Below are 21,691 nucleotides of genomic sequence, written 5' to 3'. Positions count from 1 at the left end.
ACTATACTTAAAGGGAGTGCATGTTTGCTGAATATTCTACTTATCATGAGCATAGTGGTGGCAGAAGCTTTCCACAGTAATAGCTTGGATTCAATGCAGGACTATCACTGTGATCCAAGGTTCTCCTTCCCTTGTATTTCAGCATCCTATCTATCAGTAGGAGACCCCTTTACTCTATCTGTGAAATCCTGTTCCTCGTTTGATTCACTCTTCATGCCTGAAGGGTACTTTCCAAGCTTCCCTTGGGAGTGAATAAAAAGGGACTCACTCAGTCTCAATTTCCAGCCTTGCTCGCTATCTTTACACGTGAATGATAGCACAGGCTAATAATATAACCATCTTCACCTTCTTGACTAACATATTCCATGAAAAGGAAGCATGATGATGTAATTAGACACCATTAGACATCAGAGTGTTCCCTGACCTTTTATTGTGTGACAGGACATAAGGTATCTCTCAGCCTTATGTGTTCATGAAGCCTTCTTCTAAGGATGTTTGCAGGGTTTCGTTCTGAGGAAGTAGCAGTGCATGTCTTACTGTTTTTTTCTACTTACTCCTGTTTTCCTTGGCTAGTGGGCCATCAACTATAGTGTCCAGTCTGGCCTCCGAAACTCCACCATCACAGGGAACTTTGTGGGACCAACACATTGCCCTAATACGGGGCAAATCAAGGGACTGTTTGTAGTCACCTTTCTGTCTTCAGCTTCTCTCAGCACCATAAGTGGAAGCAGCATTTACTGGCAGAACCTAAAACCATAAGTGTTCCTTTCCTCAGTGCTCTGAGCTCAGTGACTTACCTTTGGTACCTCTCTGCAGCTATGCGGTGTGTCCTGGTGCGGAAGCCAACACCTTCACTGCCCTCAAATAGTACCAGAATCATTTGATAGTAAATGTAAAGAAAGCCTGGGATTTTGTGCCTCTAGCTCTGAATAGACCTGAATTGCTGAGGCAAAAGACCACCTTAGGACATACTACTGGGTTCTAGAGTTGACATCATCGTATGGCTGATCCTGCTTGTTAACTGTGTGATTGATTGGTTACCATGAGGCACATAGAAATGACGGTGCCAGAAGCAGCTAGTGTCAGCATTTGTGGCATAATGATACTTATTTGACTTAATTCCATTTACTTTCTTACTTGATAGGTCAAACTGTGCTGAGAATATCCGCAAACACATTTTACACACTGGCAAACATGAAGGTGTGAAGATGTACAACTGTCCAAAATGTGACTATGGGACAAACGTCCCCGTGGAATTTCGAAACCACTTAAAAGAGCAGCATCCTGACATTGAGAACCCTGACCTCGCGTACTTGCATGCTGGTAAGGAATGGAAACCATTAAAGTGCTTATGTTTTGTTTTGTTTTTTAATAACAAGATCTCATTTCATTTGCTACAGTAGTTAGGAAGCTGTTTGTAGATAACTGTGACTTCTACAAATGGAATCCAGTGTTGACCAGGTCTGTTTCTGGCCCTGTATGGAAGCTCATCATGGTCCTTCCCCACTCTGTATGGAAATAGGCCCTTTCACCTACTTTAATCACATATGCAAATCTAACAAAATTATTGTTGGGCATCAAAGCTAACAGCAAATGTTTAAAACATAGTCAGAAACTGATCAGAGTTTCTTTTGAGCTTTGTTTTTATTAATTGATAGAGCTTAATTCTTTCAGTGTATTTATGATTTAAAATGTTCCACTGTATTCTTTGTTCCACTGTTTTCCCATAAAAGCCTGGAAGTTGGATGAATGTGGCTGGGCAAGTGACTCAAGCCGTGGCAGGAAGGTGGGAGGAGACTCTGCATGCACCCCTAAAGTCAGTGTAGGGAAGTGTCCTGGGATGTGGCCCTAACAGCACCATGTGAAGACACAGCTAGTGTCTCCTGGTCTGCTGAAGCTGACGGCTAGTCACCTCTGCTTCTCACTTTGCCCATGTGGCTCATGACAGACTGGTTTTACCATGCCAAGGATTAGTTAGTATACATCTGTGAGGGTGCCGTTGTGTGATGCATGCAATGGAAAGGTTAGCTCAGATACTCTGTGGACAGGACTATAATAAGCATGGTTGGTAAAGCCAAGCTGTGTGTGTACGAAAACCAAGGGAAGGCCTTTCTATAAAAACTGGGCTGTTTTAAGATATGTATTTTTGCACGTATGATGTCCACATCAGAGAAAAGAGAACTTTGTGGATAATTTAAGTTAGGATAAACTTAATGCATATGACATTGTGGGTCTGTACCAAGTTTGGTACTGGTATATTCTTTCAGTTTTCTCAGTTTAAAATAATGTTTTTATATATTAAAGTAATGATGGGGTTGCTGATTTCTTGAGCTCTGTTGTATACAGGGATGTTTCGGGAACCAAACAAAAGCAAAGGTCTCTACTTTTTCTATTTTGGTGAGGTTGGCACCTTAGACATTTTAAAATCTGTGTATCAGCTAGAGTTCACACAAACAGATAATGTCAGCTTAGACAATTTTGACTGTCTCTACCCTTGGGCTCTCCATCAGCATGAAAGCAGTACAGCAGAGGTGCTGGACGTACTGACCTAGAAGGGGTTAAGCATGTACACTGCATGGCCTAGAGGAACCCATGTGACTGTTCCCCCAGCTGCTTGGCCCAGAATGTCCCCACCCCCTTCTTCTCTCTCTCTCTGCTATCACCTAAGCTGTACATTTACCATGGACTCTATCTGACGGGAAGTGTCTCTTGTCAAAGAAAGGAGGAAGCTCCTCACAGATGGCATCTGTGTCCATTCTATGTCCCATAGACGAGTCCCATAGACTAGAGGGCAGACCACATGTCCCATGTACTAGTGGTGCTAGACGCTACTTAAGGGTAGGCTTTGATGTCTCACTGGCTGTGGACAGAGTTGATGAAACTGCTCCACTTCCCTGTGTGCATGAGGCTCATGAATGGATGGCCTTAGTTTCCTCTTTGTGTCCAGCACACGGTACGTGTTCATGAGTAGACAAGATAGCCTGTGAGAGGTTAGAGGCTGGCAGTGGAGGAGAGTCTGCTTTCCCTGCTCAGCCTCATCCGGTGTGTTCATCGCATTGTTTGCCGTGCCTGTGTCCTTGCCGGGGTGTTTGCCCTTTCATTTCACTGAGCACCACTGTGAGGGCACGTGTGTGTGTGTGTGTGTGTGTGTGATGTTGGGGAGAGGTGGGAAGTGTGTGCGCAGGCCACAGCACAGGCCTGCACGTCAGAGGACAGCTTTCAGGAGTCGGGGTCATCTGCTGTGGCTTCTAAGGATCCGACTCAAGTTGCCAGCTTGCATGCCGAGTGCTCTTACCATCTGAGCCTCTTACCACTCACTGCTCTGTGTTTTATTTTTTAAATATCATTTCTCTCAGCTGTTAGTGGGAAACTTAGTGTACATTTCCTATTATTGTAGATTAGTGTATTTTCATCCAGTGACTTCATTCTGTTAACTTGGGCTTTTGCAATTTTTAAAGATACATCACTGGATACATAGAATTTTAGGATGTTTTACGTACATGCATACATACATGTACACATGCATACATACAAACTCATATATGATGAGGTATATCTGTATATTTTCTTATGATAATGAAATATTCTTTTTCTGTCAATAGCTTTACCTCTTGCCATAATTTTGTGTTCATGTAGTCTAGCCCTACCAGCTAACCTATATGCAGCACATGATAGTCTGTTTTTAATCTGGTATTCAGTGGTAATCTTTTACATAAAACACTATCTTTTACTTAGTATTCATATTTCATGTAACTTGATATATTCACTCTAGCCAAAAACAAAACTACACATATAGGAATGGGGTAGAGTGTATAATATTATATGTTAGCATAAAGGAATACTCAGCATCAATGAAAATGTATGAATGAATTAAAGCTACAGTCAGCAATGGTATATAAATCTTTTAGTCATATCATTGGATGAACTAAGCTAGACACAAAAAGTCCATTGTGAATAATTTCTGAGTGAAATATAATCATAGGCAGCATCAGCCTCTTGCCCTAGCCTCAGGGTGTGCTTTCCTCTAGGTGTCCATGGCTGCTCTATTCTGTTTCTTAACACTAGTCGGGTCAGACTGTGTTCATTCGGTAGACATTCATCTGGTGCTCTCCTGTGAGCCAAGCATAGTCGGTACTTTTTTAACAAACATACTGCCCACTTCTAGGATGAGACATTGTAATCACATTAGTCCCCCAACTTTGGCATCCATTTAAAGTGGTCAGAATTCTTTTGATCATGTATTTCATCTCAGAAGTCCCTTGACTTTTATCTCACAGATTCAACAATTGCACCTTGGCCGTTTCTCTTCCTTGGAAGTAAACTTGGTACATGTCCACTGCACCTTGAGACAGAGCTGAGTGTATGTGTTGGCAACGCAGTGACCACACTTCCTCATGTGTGTTCTTTTCTCTTCAGTAGCTCCATCTTAGCATGCTGTAAACTTAGCTGAGAGAAAGGGAGATGGGGGCAGAGGGCATCACTGGAGATGACGAGAGCTCCATGGCAGGACTAGAGAACTGTCATTACTGTGCTGACCCTCCTTCCCGCTGCGGAGGCAAGAGTCTCACCTCAGCCCCAGGAGAAGGTGGCCGGCCTGGAGTTCACACTTATCTTTGAGAAACTGAGAAGCTTGAAGGCAGTGAGAGAGCAGTGTGCTCTTTCAGGAAAGATTAAGCAGTGAGACATATTTGGTACTTTCCTTTTTTGTTTTTTTTCTTTTTTCTTTTTTAGTTTTCTGATGTCGTGTTTTTCATCATATATAAGTTAATTTTTCGTTAGTTCTACATACTAAGACATAGTCATTTAAATAGTACCCTGAATCATTGCCTATACAGGGTGATATGTTCTGAGTTTACTGTGTTGTCTTTACAAATCTATATTTTCATATTCTTCTCTAAGTTAGTTTTTATATTTTCATGGTCTGTTTTATTCAACTCTAGAATGGGGAAGTTTGACTATTATCAAAACCTCATGTCCTTTTGTCTTGCTTTCTAATTATAACTAATTCAGTACCATTTAAGCTATACTTACTTGATTTTTTAATTCTACTCAAGTTCATACTTGGATTTGATATCCTTCCCCAGCCCACTTGCTTAATCGACCACTGTTGAGGTAAACTAGCTTCAGCCTTTGTCTTCTGAGCTCCACATGCAGGTGTCCTCCCTCAGACACCGGAGTTCTCCTTCGTCAGGTCTGTGTGCGCAGCTCTGCAGAGCCTTGCAGAGGGCAGTCCTTCCCAGGGTTGTGGCCCTCTGTCTCCACCCTGTTCCTTTCTTACCGGTTGTTACTTTGATGCTCTGACACGTGTCATGACACCCTGTACAGTGATTTATTTTATGAAAAAGTCCCAAGCTCTGCAAACCCTGACAGTTTTTCGTTGGCTCTCCTTTACAAAAACCAATTATTACTTCAACATAAAAAGGAAGGAATTTTTTCTGACATGATTGCCTTTGGTAAATCCATGCTGACTCACTCCTATTAAATTGTACTTCTCCAAATGTATCATTAAGCTCATCCATGAGTATCATCTCAAATTTATTTCCTAATATAGATGCTAGACTTACAGGTCTATAATTTTCAGCCTCTCCCTCTTCTTTTTAACCTTCAGACTGGATTCCTTGTTTTCTAGTCTCCTAGTTCTTCACTCTAACAAAAGACTTCCTAAAATAATTAACAGTTCAGGGATGGGAATTTCTCAGCCAGTCATCAGTTCATTTTCTTAAATGCTGCTAAGAGTCTTTGTTCTTCCCAAACTGCTGTCTATATGCCCTGGCATCCATCTTCTGCTGTAACCAGTCCTCTGTGTCCTTTCTCGAATGGCCACTCTGGTATTCTGGTAGCTGACCTTTCCCTTTGCCCTCCTGCCTGTTCAGGTTCCTAAGTTCGGATGAACTGTACTGCATTCTTTGTAGTCGCTGAATGAACAGTATCAGAAAGGCTGTTTTCATCAGCCTGGGTTTTTAGTGCTGTGATTGGCATTCCAGGAAAATCCCGTTCCTTGATATTTGTCTGTGAGTATATGACTTACTGATCAGTTAAGCAGGCTTGTGGACTCACGACCACTTCTTCTATTCAATAATATTATTCTTTATTGAAAACCTCACATTGATAGGCCCTTAAATATTTTAGTGCACACAGAGAAACCCTGTCTCGAAAAACCAAAAAAAAAAAAAAAAAAAAAAAAAAAATTTAGTGCTTCATATGCTTGAGAGTAAATATGGGTTTTTTTTTTTTCTTTTTTATGTTCCTGCACTGTGTATGAAGACCTCTTTATATGTTCAGCACTGTGGAGCAGTGTGTTAGAGAAACATTTTCTGCTGTCTGTCTGGCACACCCTCACTTCCTTCTCAGTACTGAGAAGAGCTGGAGTCTACTGACTGTGAAAGCTGAGCCAGCCCAGACTGAATCCCAGTGGCTTCTATTTAAGTGGCCAGTGCTGCAGTTATCTCTTTTCACAGATTATGTTCTGCCTTTTAATTACAAAGAAAGAAAGAGGAACAGTAATAATAGTTCCAGGCTTCCCACCAGGCTATTAAATCTTCAAAAACAAATCTCTGATGATCACGAGTTTCAATTAATGATTTTTAAAAATGGATCTTCCAGTAGTTAAGTTGCCTAAGGATACATAGCCCAGAGTTTGGCTGAATCAGATCTATGATTGCCTTCTTCAATGTGTCAACATTCAATCCAATCCTGCGTGTAAAGGAATTTTGAAAAATATCCAGTTAACCAAAGTTTTACCATGGAAGACTTAAAAGTGAGGGTAGTTCCAGATTTCAGATTATCTGAATATCTGTATTAGAAAGTAAAATTGCATGATAACTTTAAATCCGCAATGGTGAATATTTGCACAGTGGTTTCTCTGATGCCCTTACCTCATACAGAAGAAAGTAGAAAGATGGACTCAAATAAGCTAGTGTTGGTGTTGACCCTGTTGATGTGTGGCTTTCATCAAGTCCTTCGGCCAGTCTGTGTTTCCTTTCTCAGCTGCATCGTAACTGCAGAATACACAATTTTTTTTTTGGTTTTTTTTTTTTTTTTTTTTTTTTTTTTTGGTTTTTTATTCGAGACAGGGTTTCTCTGTGTAGCTTTGCGCCTTTCCTGGAACTCACTTGGTAGCCCAGGCTGGCCTCGAACTCACAGAGATCCGCCTGGCTCTGCCTCCCGAGTGCTGGGATTAAAGGTGTTCGCCACCACCGCCCGGCCAGAATACACAATTAAAATAAACCTTTATCAACATGTTATCTATCATTAACTCCTCTTCATAGGATTGATAGGTAATATCTGAAAATCATAGAAACTCGTCCAGTTAATGGGATAGATCTGAGTCACAAAGACTCATTGCTGGCTACAGGGTCTTAAAAGTTTTAGAATATATATATATATTATCCAGAAAAGGCTGAATCCTCATTTACCTTCAAGGCCTGTGTAATTCTGAGCACAGTAAAACTTCCTTCAGTGTGTCCTACCTGTCTCCTCACAGTTAAATTCTAATCTAATCAGAACCAGCATGCACAGCATTTGGAAACTAGATTCTGAAAGTTAAGAAAGTTTTATAAAAGAGAAGGGAGATAAAATTGTTGTTATCCCCAAGGACAACTTCATTCATCAGAATTTTAAGGGGAAATTGACTGTGGAAGGTTTGAGTGGGAACAGTATGAGCTGATCAGATAACTGATACACCTTTTACTTTTTAATAGACCTTTTACTGACTGTATTCAATATAATCTTATTTAAAAACTTTTTACACCGTCACTTCAGTCCCAATTAAAAGTGGTTGTGTATGAGACAAATGTTGTAGGTGTTGACAGGGCCTATCACTAGCTGTGCGTAACAGGTTGTTGCTTTAATTGAATCTATTTAATGAAGGAAAGCACCACAGAATTTTCAAATCATGAAAGAAATTTAGATATATTATGTAACTATCTTTGAAATTTATTTAAAATTTAACTTATTTTTCACAATTTCATTCATTTTTATTTGCAATGAGTAAAATTACCATTGCGCAACTTCTAAGTTTTGTAGGGTAATTTCAAATTTACACAAAAGTACAGAATAATAGAATTCATTAAACATCCCTAAATTTTACCATGATACTTTCATAGAAAAACAACAAAACCCAGCAAAATTAGCATTAGTACAATACCACTTTCTCTACTATATTCTTTGTTCAGAGTTCACCAGTTTATTCCCTCAGATCCTTTATTTATTTATTTTCACTAGATTTCATCCCACGGGCCAGCATTCATTATGGCTGTCATGTCTTCATAGTTTTTTCTGGTCCGTGAACACGTCTTATCTTTTATGACTTTGATACTTACATAGATAGGGCCAGTCATTGTTAGAACTTCCTTTATTTTGAGTTAGCCTAATGTTCATGAAAGATTTTGTTGAGGCTGTAAATTTGTTATAGCTAGAAATGGTAACCTGACCAGCAGAATGAGACTGGATCCTGCAGATTCCTCCACTGTAAAATGGCTCTTTCTTTTTTAATGAGTACCTATCTTTTGAAAGTATTTTCTGGCATCATATTGTGCTCTAGGCTCATCTTGAGCATTCCCTAACCAGGTCCTAAAGTTGATCCCTTTTTTAAGAATCCTGTCTCCTTTGGTTTGCAGATGGCCTTTGTATTCCAGTTGTGTGCATTACTTTTGTATGCTTCTGTTTCTAGACATCCTTATCAGACGTGTAGGCCATTCTTGTGAACATACTATCCATTGCTTCTCTGTGATTGCACTTGAGTTTAGAACTCTGTGACTTTGGATTAAGCAGTGGCTTTTGTGGATATGACACTAAAAGCACAAAATATGAAAGAAAGAAAAAAATAGGTTGAACTTCATTTAAAACAACTTCAATTAAAACTTCATTAAAAACAACTTTGTGCTTCAAAGGACATTATCAAAAATTAAAGGACACCCTACAAAAAGACAGAAAATAATATGCATCTCTGTCTTATAAGGAGCCTTGATTCAGAGTATGGAAAGCACTTTTACATTTAGCAATAGCAGAGCAAATGTCCTCATTAAAATTGGAGGAAACTTAGAAGAACTCTTCTTCAAAGAGAATTAGCCAGTGCCCTGTAAGAATACAGAGACACACTCAGCATCATGACACATTGGGAAAATACCAAACCCAAAATGAAATACTATAAAGTCATTATTTTCCAAGTTTGTCTCATGCTTTTAATTCACTTTTGACTGGAGACTAATGGCTATGTCTGAATATGAAATACCCTCAAAGACTTATGTATTAATAGTTTGTTTCCCAGCTGATGACTCCAGTCATAAAGAGGTGATGGGATCTTGAGAGCTCTGGTTCCATCAGTGGGCTTATCCATTGATAGCTGCATAGAGAATGGGCAATTAGGAGATAAGTCCTGGGGGGAGAAATTATATCACTTCGGGCATCCTCTGGGAACCTGTGTCTTACCCATGGCCTCTTCCTGTCTTACTTTTTGTTTCCCAGCAGCTATGAGGTAAGCACCTCTTTTGCCATCTGCACCATGGTGCTCCATAGGCTCACAACACAGTGGGGATAAGACCATGGATTGAAACTGCCCAAAAAATCAGTCTGTTGCCTCTTCAGTTGCTTCACACTGCATTCAGTCCTCTGATTCATTTTGAGTCATGGTTTATATAACATATGAAATATAGGTAGTGGTCTTTTTTCTACAAAAATGTTATCTTATTGTTGAAAGCACTAACCTTCCTCAATTAATTGTCTTTGTAATTCTGTTCAAAATAAGTTAGCAGTATTTCTTTCGTCCATTTTCTTTATATTAGCATAGCAATTCCTAAAATTAAGTATATATGAGTTTTTAATTTTATCTCAAAATGCCATAGCTGAATATATGCATTTCCTTTCAGCTTTACATCGTTCACCTCTTCGTTGTTCTGTTATCTAATTTAAATCTGTCAAGAGGTTGTCTGATTTATCCCTGCCTTTCCCTTTTCCTGCATGACTTTCTGAGGGGAACTTACAATGCAATTCAAAACAATCTTAGAGAAAATTGAAATTAAGTCTGTATATTTGCATTGAGAAAATAGTACACAGTGAAACTGGTATTCTTTAATTGTATACCTTTGAGTAAGAAATTTGTTTTTTTTTTCTTTTTTGATATTATTCTCTGGTGGGTTTTGAAATTGTAAAAATATACACAAAAATATACACACCTAATTCATATTTTTGTATTCACACTGTAGTCATGTGTCATTTAACAAGAGATGCCTTCTGAGAACTGTGGTGTTAGGCAGCTTCATTGCTATCATTGGTTTATGTATTTGTCATAGACTGCTACACATGTAAGCAATATATTAGGTATCTCTGTTTCAGTATCTCTGTCTGAACAAATTATGACTATTTCTGTCTGTCTGTCTGTCTGTCTGTTACGTATTAACTGCTTTTCTGACTGTAGTGAAGAAGTATGATACTACGAAATCAAACATTGGAAGAAATGATATGATCAGGGGCATCTTCTACCTTCCATGCAGGTAGGAGCATTCTGACATCTCTTATGACTGGGTTTATCTTTTCACACAATATCTTCAATGTTCATCTATGTCATGGCATGTGGCTGAATTTCCTTCCCTCAAGAGACTCAGTAAATATGCATCATGCCACAAGTTACACAGTTACACACCCTGAAAACTAGCTTTCTTAGACTTTCCATAGAAAATATACTTGGAGAGGGCAATGGAAATAAGAAAGAATCAGAACAAAAATTGCACAAAGTGCCGTGAGCCTCTAAAATTAAATAGACCCAAAACATGTTATATGGCACATGTTAATGAATACTTGTAATATAAAAGTCAGTTAAATAAAATTTCAAAATTAATTTACTGAGGAAAAAGGAAATTTGAACTTCTTGAAATACTCTTTCACTTTCTTATTGTTTTCCATTTTTCTAAGTAAGATTAAAAACACCTAGATACATTCTTTTAATAGAAGAAAATTCATCATTTAAAGTAGTCATTTGAATCACCTAATAGCTTTCACTGTAGCAGAATATAGCGTAGGCCTAACTCAATAAAACAGTATTTTTGATGGCTGGTCTAGAGTCTTCTTAAAAAGCTCTGCTCAGACACGTTCACTCTTGTCAAAGCTATTAGTGCCATTTGTTGAGTAGCATGTCAGTGTGATTGGCAGCGAGTCATTCTTTCTTCTAAAGACTCATAATTTTAGTGCATGCTTAAAATAAAAACCTAGCATAAGTGACTTCCTGTTTGTAAAGGAAAAGGCAAGATTTCTTTTCAAGTAGCATAGATTAGTTCAATCAGTGCATGGAATATAAAATTGAATTTTTCCTCTTTGGAAGAGAATGCATGTTGGGCACAACTTTAGCATCCACAGTACATTCCTTGCTAGTGTCAGTGTGTTAGAGTGAGTTACAGTGCCATTTTCCTTCCAGATGTTGACCTGCGACACATTTGGATTTTTTTGTCTTAAACAAAATCCATGTTTTAAATTTTAAAATAGACTATTTTGCTGCTTGGGCTCAAGGTGCCATCAGTCTTTCTTAATACCATGTGTCTTGAAATGGTTAAATCAGTTAATATTTGTAAAGTACTTAAAATAGAACATCGCTTTATATTAAATTCTCTAATCATTTTACAAATAAATACATAATTAAAAACTACTCTGTATTCTATGTTGTTTTCAATTACATCAATAGGTGTTCCTCTTGATTGACACAGGGCCATGTTATAAGTTGAACTTTATGTTAACATAGATAGCCTGGACCGTTAACAATGCTCACATATTCATGTTTTAACCATTATTAGTTTAATACATTTTTCCTTCTTATTCTCTTAAGAAACATGACTTTGTCTGCTATAAAAAAAAGTGTTTATATCTTATCATAGAGACATAGTTCTCTTGATGTGTTTGTGTTCTGTTTAATGTTTGATTTCACTTGATGTTTTGTTGTTTAATAGGATCCAAAACTCAACCATTTCTGCTCATCCAATAGTTAAGTGAATCCACATTCTAGCATCCTTTATATAAGAAATATTTGTTGACTATTTGACATTTTTATTAAGCATCCAGTCAACACTAAACTATGACATTTTTGTTGTGTTTGGTTTATGTTTGTTAGATTTCTCTGGCTATTTAGACAGAGCAAACCTCACATTTAAATCAAAGACCAAATAAAATAGGTGCCAACTGTTGTCCTTCTTGTGCACATTTAAGTATTAAATTCTTTCAACTTATAAGTGTTCTTGCTGTTTAAAAGTGAGCTGAGGTCCTGTGTATTTCAGGAATGGTAATATAGTAACTTGTATAACACATAATTGATTAATATTAAATGTATGAAGGGAAGTAGAAAAGTACTTTTATCTTGTAAGAACTCAGTGTGAGAAGAGTGAGATGATAGACTGGAGTCTTCAGTGGGCACAGGAGACTCCAGGGTCAATAACAAGTGTGTGCAGAGTACAGGTTGAAAACCTAGATCATAGAGATGTGATAAAATGTAGAGAAGGAAGAGAAATAAACCAGGATAATTCTTTGCACTTGCCTAGTGACAGTTTAGGATTCTGTCTTGTTTTGATGTTTTCTACTCTGCCTTTTACCCCCAGTACAATGAAAATATGAAGAAATGGGTTTATGATAAATGCTTTCAGGTTATGAGTCTTTGGCCATGAGCAAGGACGAAGTCCACAAAGTAACTTTTTTTGTATATAATTCTTTTTAGTACTTATTATATTTTCACCTCAATTTCTCTGTGTCTAATAAAATATGTTAGATGCTTTATGTTCAGTTTGAAGGTATTGAATTTGTAATATCTTTCCTACCTTGACAAAAGCATTTCAAATCTAGGATTGTGTGTTTCATTATTTGCTGCAAGATCAAGTTGGGTGTGTTCATCTTCTGGGCATTAAGATGTCAACAGACTCTTCTATTACATTTATATGCATAGTCATTTTCACTCACTGTAGGAAACAATATTTTATCATCATACTACAGGTAAAATTGAATGTTTTGCTTGAAGTAGGACTAAAATGTAGCATGATAATTTATGTGGGCATTTTATCTGAGTATTTGTATTTAGTTATACTTCACTTCTCCATGCTCAGGACCATTACTAGAATCTCTCTTAGTAATAAAGAACAAAAAGAACCATTATCTCCACCCCACTGCATCCGTGTTCTGTAACTAGAGCTGTACTGTTCCTGCAGTAGCTCCCCGGAATGGATAGTCTCTTCCGCAGGCTCAGCAACCCCCATAGAATCCTTATAACTAAACCTTGATGCCATAGGCATCTAGAAACTATGAATGACACAGTGGTCTTTGTGAGGTAGTGTTTCCCTGTGAATTAGAACGTGAAGAGACCCCTCACAGTGATACAAAGATACAGTAATCAAAACCTCTTTATTATGTCCAAATTATTAATCAAAAACCTTGTTGCTATGTCTGAAGAAAAGAAAATGAATTTTTAAGCTTCATGAGTAGCAGGGTTTTGAAAACATCTTTGTTTGTGAGTTTAGTTTCTACTTTTTCCTTTGCCATACATGTTGCAAAAAATCTGCAGTGGCTGAAAATTAATTTTTGCTGACATTTGTGGATATTGATGAAACTCTGTGCATGTATGAAAAATTCACATGAAACTGACAGTGTCACCTTCCATTCCAGACCAAGTATCACAGTGAGCAAGTAAGGATGCTCCTTGCCTTGCAGATAATAGACATTAATTGAGCAGCTACACAAACAGGTGCTCAGTTGCTTATAAGATGTGTAAGGACAAAGCCTAACATGTTTCTCAAAGGCACACTCGCACAATTATCTGTGTGGAAGGAACATAAGGGAACTCCGTTGTTCTCAATAAGTAACCACGTGGTAGCTGACAACTGAGTGATGCAGGTGTTTGCTATTAGCTCCATGTTATGTTGTTCTTATGAGTCTTGCCTCAGTTGATCTCCAGAGCACCCAATGCTACAACTGCTCCCAATCCAGTGGTCAGGGACTGAGACAAAGTGGCTGACCCAAACTTTCCAGACTAGTAGTATAGTTTGAAGCCAGCCTTCAGTAATTATGCTGTGCTTTGTAAAAGATAATTGGCAATGTTATATGTGATACTCCACCCAAAGTGCTTTATCAGTCACAGTCTCTCACTGAAGAACCACATGGGTTATAAGGGGTAAGGAATTTATTATAGGGATTAGATGTACCATAACTCTGAGTGTTAAAAGAGGGCCCAATGCAGCAAGTTTAGTCTTAGATGGGAAACTCCACTTTAAGCATAAGGTTTAAGTACATGTACAATATTTTAAGCATATGTTGAGTTTTCTCCTTTGTTGTTACAACTGGGAGGTAATCGGTGAAATCAAAGGCCAGATTCTCAGTATTATGCAACTGCGTTGGATCAGTCACAGCTATTTTCCTGTTTTGAACTCTTTACCATGGGAAATAGTGTCTTTAATCAGGTATGTGGTGGTAGATGAGGAACGCAAGCTCATTGTTACCCACTTAACTAACACGGAGGGCTTTGGCATTGTGTGTCATGGATATGTTGTCCTTTGAACTAATTGCCCTGTGTTTGTCCCAGCCATTTACCACCAGCCCTCCAATGGACTGCCTGACTTCAGTGCTCTTGGTGTTCTCTCGTGCCTTAGCTCCTGTCGCGTCCACACACTTGGTGCAGTTTTCCTGGCAGGGTTTTGCACAGGAGTGGCTCTTAAGTCAGATAGGTTACTCTGTAAAAAGTGTGTCTGTGTGAGACGGGGGTGGGGGGTGGGGTGGGGGGTGCTGATCTATTTTTTTTAATCATGTGCTAGTTAAAAATCTAAACTTTGGACCTTCCATATATAGTACCTTTGAGTGGGTTTTTAGGTAATATTTGTTAGAGTGATCTTTCCACCTATGTTTCAACTCTGGCTATGATATTAACCTTTTGTAATTAAAATGCTCTGTCTCTTTGACACATAGTATGCCCTTTTAATTCTGCCCAATTTTTTTTTTAAATCTTCCCCCTCCCCCCCTCCATTTACTCATATGCCACTTTGCTGGGCCCTTTCAGATGTGAAACGCTGGCCCATTTATCATTAGTAACCATGCTGAATTTTTCTGTCCTTTTTAATATTTAGGTTTATTGGATGAATGTAGATTGTACCTTCTAAATGTATCTTAAATAATTGCTACTTACAGGAATTAAGAACTACAAGAGAAGGAAAATGCTAACCCATAGGCTAAGCAGAAGGAGCAAACATTCTTCCCACTGGGTCCAATTTCCTAAGAAGGACCATCAGGACAGTGGCCGGGGTTGAAAGTTATGGTCTGAATGACCTCTAGAAAATGATCAATTCACAAAGAAGTCGGCTGTGTTTGTACCAAGCAAATAGGGATAAGGAGCTGCCCCCCTCCCAAAGACAGACAGCTCTCCTTTGTCCTTGGCTAGGCTATGAAAACTTGAGAAGAGAAAATAATCATTAAAGTACAGAGATGGCGTTGACATTCCAGGACAAACGTGGTCCAAGGCTCAGTGTACATGCAGTCATGAGAAGTCAATGTTTCTGTCCTGAGGGGCCTTAGACTCATGAGAAGTCAGTGTTTCTGTCCTGAGGGGCCTTAGACTCTAATGTACATTTTGATCTCATAGTAGCTCAATTGTTTTGTAAAAATCCGTTCATCTTATCAGCATCCCTAGAACATTGTCTAGGCTTTCCCATTGCTCTCCCCTCGCTGTTGCTTTTTCCTCTAAACCTGGACTGACTCATGGGAGTGAGTGTCTTGAAATATGAGAAAGCATACCTTTATTGCTGTAGTTAAATCTTTACTTATTTGTTGTGTGTCAGACTTTTCCTGGGGTAACTCACTTCATATGGGAGCCCACAACAGACCGTACTACAGATATACCAACATCCACCTTGGGGAACCAGGGAATTTATTGTTGTTACTTACAGGAGTGTGGCTGAGGAGTTACTTACAGCAGCAGAAGGGACTCAAGTACAACTGTAGCACCAAACCTCATCCTAGCATAGGTGACAGCTCACAACAGCTGGAAACCTGAAGTGTGCTGACAGCCTGCAGGCAGCTCAACACCACAGGCTGCTCTGTCCTTTCCAGGTGGCTCTGCTGATCGGAACCTCTAAGGGGCAGTGCAGCTGTTCTTTGTTCCTTCTGGGCCAGTGGTTCTCAACTTTGCTAATGCTGTGACCCTTAAATACAGTTCCTCATGTTGTGATGACCCCCAACCATGAAATTATTTTCATTGCTACTTCATAACTGCAATTTTGCTACTGTCTTGAATCATAATGTAAACATCTGTGTTTTCCAATGGTCTTAAGCGACCCCTGTGAAAGGATCATTCAACCCCAAAGGGGTCAGGATTCACAGGTTGAAAACTTGTTCTAGGTAGTTCAGCTAGTCTCTGCTGCTTTCAGGCAGCTTGGCTAGTCTGAGCAACTCTAAGCTGTCTTTACTGCTTATATATTTTTAGAAAAGGGGCCTAGAGAATCCTGCTTCTTCCCGGAACTTCTTAGAGCTATTCTGAGTTGTTTACTTCCTGTTAATGGGTTTCCTTGTGGGACAGAGTGTTTCAATGTCCTTTGAAACTGCAACACAGTATTGATGGGTACCACTATGATATTTTCCTAGAAATAAAGCGTAAGTAAGTATAACTGTCATATATAATGATGTTCTTGTTTCAGTGGTACCCTTACCTACATACAACTACTTAATGAATTAGTTGTGTTTACAGAACTAAACTATTGACACTTAATATTTGAGTGTAAAGGATAAAAGTGAAGTAGACTTTAAAAAATTAATACAATGGACATTTTAAAATTCTTCATGTATTTCATTTTATTTGAAGTTCTTCCATAGTTCAGTGATATGGAGAAAACTTCTTAGTGATTGGGTTACCTCTGAGATACAGAAGACATGAGAAATGGCCAGAGAGGAGAAACAAAGTGTTAATAGAATGAGCGTTTTCACAGAATGTCAGTATTCCTAATACCCTCCCTCAAATCTTTATAAGAGATCATGTCTGAATAGGAATTTATAATGCTGATTTTTCTTTTACTAAATGAAATTGGGTTGTTTTTTTTTCGTAGTTGATCTTTGCTCACTTAGAGGTTGCTGTGTGACGTTTTGATTCATACATACATGGTGAATGCTTCAGCTTGGCTTACAGTGTCTGAAACAGGAAGCCACTTGTCTCAGATCTTTATATTAGAGTCATCTTAACAGTCACAGGCAGGAAATGTATATCTATCGTGACAAATTGTTTGAATAAAACTTATTTATGCAATGGACAGATCCATAGCAGTTAAAAAAGAATTAGATATAGATTACTACAACCATAGCAATCAGCTTTATGCAAAAGGCAATTTGTAGAATATTTTGACTGCTATGATCATACATGTCTTAAAATGCAAAAAGAAAATCTATACATAAATGTGTTTGACCATAAGTGTGTACACACACACACACACACACACACACACACACACACACACACACACACACGATACCTACCAAACTGTTAGTATGATCATCTCAGACATAGATTTATCTGGTAAATAGCCACTTTCCTTCTTTCTTTATTATTTTGTTTTGGTCGTATAACTATCATAATGACTTTTTTCATCGTAATGACTTTTTTCATGACTAATGCATAATTTACTTAAGAAGTTCTAAAAATATTTTAAATGTTGTGTATGTCTCTAGGTTTATTTATTTATTTGTTTCTTTACTATTTGTGCTTCTCAGAAAAAGCAATAAACCTAAAAATGCAAGTTTTCTACATTTTGCTGCTTTTTGTAACCAAAAGAAAAAGCAAGTGCTGTTTGAACTACTCTAAAGCTTCACAGAGTAGGAATTAGGCTTCCTTCCTCTAGTTAGATCAGGACTGTGCGTGGCACAGTAGAAAACACAAGGTGATGAAAAGCATCTGAATTGGAGGCTAACACTAATGTTTCCTTGGTGTATGACCTTGGCAAGCTTACCACCTGCTGTGAGCCCTCCCTTGTGCTGGTGAAATGGTGAAAAACCGTGAGAATCAGTCCAACTGCGTGTGATCTCTGCTGCAGTTGCCACAGCGCTGCCGCCGCCTGAGATGCTAAAGTGGAATAAATACACGATTTCACTTGTTCCATGCAAAGCTAGACATGTGGTCATGGCGCTTAAGGAGTTTGTTGTGACAGGAGAGGCAGGAATGACACAGGAACCACAAGACGGCTTTCCGTGGCAGCCAGGATGCCTGCTTTAAGAGCAGGGCTTTGTATGGGACTCAGGAGTAAAGGGCCTGTGAGCTAGGACCTGAGAATGTCTGGACTTCAAGAAGGCCTTAGTGTGCTGTGAGAGAACAGCCTTGGCGAGGTGGAGGAAGACTGCAGACGGGAATGTTATACCACGTAAACAGGAACCATCCGGAGTTGCTAATAGATGAAGGACCTGGGAAGGTGCATACCACTCACAGGTTCTGTGCCTGTGAGCATTCTTCACTCTCCTAGGCTCCTGTCCCCTTAAAAACACTGAAGCAAAAACCAAAACTCTGCACTAAGTAAAAGAGAGACAAGGGTTTATTCCAGTGTGTGCCCTGTAGAGCTCCCTGAGTGAAGGGCGTGTCCCAGCTCAAGGGGTCCTTCTGCCCTCCTCCAGCTCTGGGCCAAGGGCTGTTCCACTAACTTGAGGACAGGCTCAGCCTTCTGTCATTGTTCTGTTTTTAACTGCGGTACATCAGCCACCTCTCTGAATCCCACTTGGTGTCTCCCAGCACACTGATGCCGTCTTATCTTACCTCTCCTTAGCTCAGGGTTATCTTAGGGTGGCCTGAGCACAGAGAAGGAAGTGAAGAGAACAGTGAGCTGCCTCTGTGCCGAGAGCTGGGTCAGGAGAGTGTGAGCTCCGTCTGACGTACGGGGCTGCCCTCCTCACTTGGTGTCAGACTCAAGGCTTTCCTTTAGGAGCCCTTTCCTCTGCTGCTCTTCACAAAGGCTGCCATTCACCTTGGCGAGGTGCTTTGTCTCCACAGAGGGTTTCCCTTGCTCCCTCATGGTTTGCCAATCTCAGTGGTCTGCTGACTCTCTTGTCTACTGAGTGAGGGTGTCTGGAATCCTGAAAGCATGTGCATGTCACTGTGCTCTCTCTGGCCCTTGCCCACCTTTCCATAGGCAGTGGGTTCTACTGCAAGAGAGGACATAGACTATGTTTGCTCTTCGGGGGCTTGCATTCATAAAGCACAAACTTTTAGTGTGATCTCTTACCTGGAGTCTATAAGTTGGGAGATTAGATGGTATTGTAAGTAGAAGGAGAATACTAAAATCAAGTACATCAAATACATACAGGGTACCATAGTTCAGTCCAAAATGTGGCCCATATGTGGCCCAAAGCCTCAGTAGTACTTATGACCAGAGATTTCAGATCATTGCGGCTGTCTGTAGGCACTTTTTGTGACATGGGATGGACTAGCAAGGTTTTTGGGTTTTTTTTTTGTTTTTTTTTTTTTCCCCAAAACAATGTTTTTTCCAAAAACAAGGCAGTTATGTTTGTCCTGAAGCGCATTTCACTAGGACTCTGTTCTTCAGGATGGCTGGTTCTCATTCACATTCATTCCTGTGCCTACCCTGCTGTGTACCTGAAATGCCTCGGAGTGGCTGTCACGTCCACCTACATGTATCTGGTGGCCTCCAGTCCATAAAGAAATCCTCTCTTTTCAGTACATCTCAGTCAGCACCAAATAGTTATGCTGTATTTGGGATTGTTCCAGTGAGATTTCTTCCCTCTAACATCAGCATCTGGTTGAGAAGTATGTGTTATTGGGTCCTGTTGCAAGCTCTGTGATTAATTTGTTTGAGATATTTTTTTTTTCAGTCTACCCTGAAAGGCCTTACTTTGAAAATCAAATCTAACCACTTACTGAAAAAAAATGGACTCATTATAGATATTTTCACCAGTAAATCCAATTTCAAAATATATAATCTGAGAAATTACTAGTATGTTGTTGTTTTCCCAAGACTTGTGGTTTTTCTTAGGGTAGTATCGAGGGTAGTGTTTTAGCACAGAGTCGTCCTCTGACTGCTGTTACCCGCGGGGTACTTACTGTCATTCAGAATAGTTAGTGGATATGCTAAGACCTTACAGAAACAAAGCTACACTTTCCTATTCAAATTACCAAATGGGACATATTAAGAAACAACAGGGTTGTTAGTTTAAACTGTGCATGCATATGTGGAGGCCAGAGAGTAGTGTCAAATGTCTTTCCCAGTCTCTGTCCGACTTCTTTTTTGAGACATGGTCTCTCTCTGCGCTCACTGACTTGGCTAGACTGGCAGGCAAGCAAGCCCCCCCACCCAGACCCTGCTGCCTCTTCCTTCCCAAATTCTGGGACTACAGGTTCATACTGCCCAAGCAGCTTTTTATGTGGGTGCTAAGGATCCAGATTCAGGTTCTCACGCCTGTTTATTGATCTCATCCGTTGATTGATCCATTGAACTGTTTAGTAGGGGTTAACTACAGTTTTGAAGTCCATATGCAGCCCTGGCTAATGCATAATTTTCAATATGACATAACTAGAATTCAGCATTTAATATGAAGATTCTTAAAGTTTTAGAATTTATTTTACAAAAATACTTACAATCATTCTCTTTCTGAGAACAATATTTGAGCATGGACCAGTACCCTAGTATTGGGCCCCTAGGGCAGCACAGGACTGTGGTTAAAGTCACTATTATTATTATTATTACAATGATTTTGAGAAATTCTAGAGACAAGTGACACACATTCTACTCAACAATTTTCCCTTTAGTTAGAAAGTCACAAAGTGATGCTGGATACTGTGTGCCTCATCCAGAAGAATGTAGAAAGATGGGTGCAGGCTGACCTGGTTACCATATTTCAAAAGTAAATGCTTACCATCCACACAGTTCCATAAGGGAAGCCTGCAGCTATGTGTAGTGTCCGGCTCTGAGTAGATTGCCACTTTGATTTTTTTTTTTTTTTTTTAAGCAAGCACACCCACTCACAATAAAGCTGCCTAGCCTCTGTTTCTTTTTATAGCAAATAAGATCTGTAGATGAATTTGTTACTAAAAAGCCTGTTAATCTGCATTGATTTCTAATTTGTTCTGGATTCCTTAGCTGAGAAATATAGTTCATCACTGGTTGTTCCATTACCTGACAACAGTTGATGAAGCATCCATGTGCAGAGTGTCAGAGAAGGTTAATATTTATTGGTTGTCATGGTGCTACAGCCAGTGTAGTTTTGCTATCCAAATGTACGGCCACCAGCAATGGGACCTGTAAAACTGCAGGACACACACCCAATAAACGGTGCCAGTGTGCTAGACTTTAATAATCATAGATACTTAGCTTAATACAAGAAACTCTGCAAGTGCACCTCCCCAAACCTTGACTCGTATTTAATATTTTAATATGAAACACAAGAACAACACAAGAACAATGTGAAAACTGAAACCTTTTCTTCACTTAACTGGATGCCATTGATCTGAAAAAAAAAAAAAAAATGCCCAAGGCAGTGATAGCTGGAATTATGAGCAATAAAGGGTCCGTTAATGTAACAAAAAGGTATGTAATTAGTGAAGAAGGGGTCCTATGTTTTGTTTTAAAGAAACAGTTTGAGTGTCACACCACTAGGGGAAAAAATCTTGATGCCTAGAATCTTGAGTTCTTCTCTGGTTGCATATTTGAATTAAAATTATGATTGCATACTGCTTGTTTGCTTGTTTTTAATCTCC

At 39.2% G+C, this 21,691-nt stretch overlaps 1 protein-coding gene across 2 annotated transcripts in view; it reads left to right on the top strand.

The window, feature by feature from the left end:
* Positions 1-21,691, top strand: part of Znf407 (zinc finger protein 407) — a 413,369-nt gene that overhangs the window by 295,576 nt on the left and 96,102 nt on the right. For both annotated transcript variants that reach the window (XR_013046214.1, XM_042264352.2), the window contains exon 8: positions 1,145-1,323. Coding sequence is in view for 1 of the 2 variants with exons in the window: in XM_042264352.2 (XP_042120286.2) it covers positions 1,145-1,323 (179 nt within the window). In the remaining variant the exon portion in view is untranslated. The remainder of the gene's footprint in view (positions 1-1,144; positions 1,324-21,691) is intronic.

Source organism: Peromyscus maniculatus, chromosome 19 (genome assembly GCF_049852395.1).
Source record: "Peromyscus maniculatus bairdii isolate BWxNUB_F1_BW_parent chromosome 19, HU_Pman_BW_mat_3.1, whole genome shotgun sequence".
In the NCBI taxonomy this organism is placed as follows: Eukaryota; Metazoa; Chordata; class Mammalia; order Rodentia; family Cricetidae; genus Peromyscus; species Peromyscus maniculatus.
Note: the sequence above shows the minus strand (reverse complement) of the source record. Positions and strands in the feature narration are given on the sequence as shown.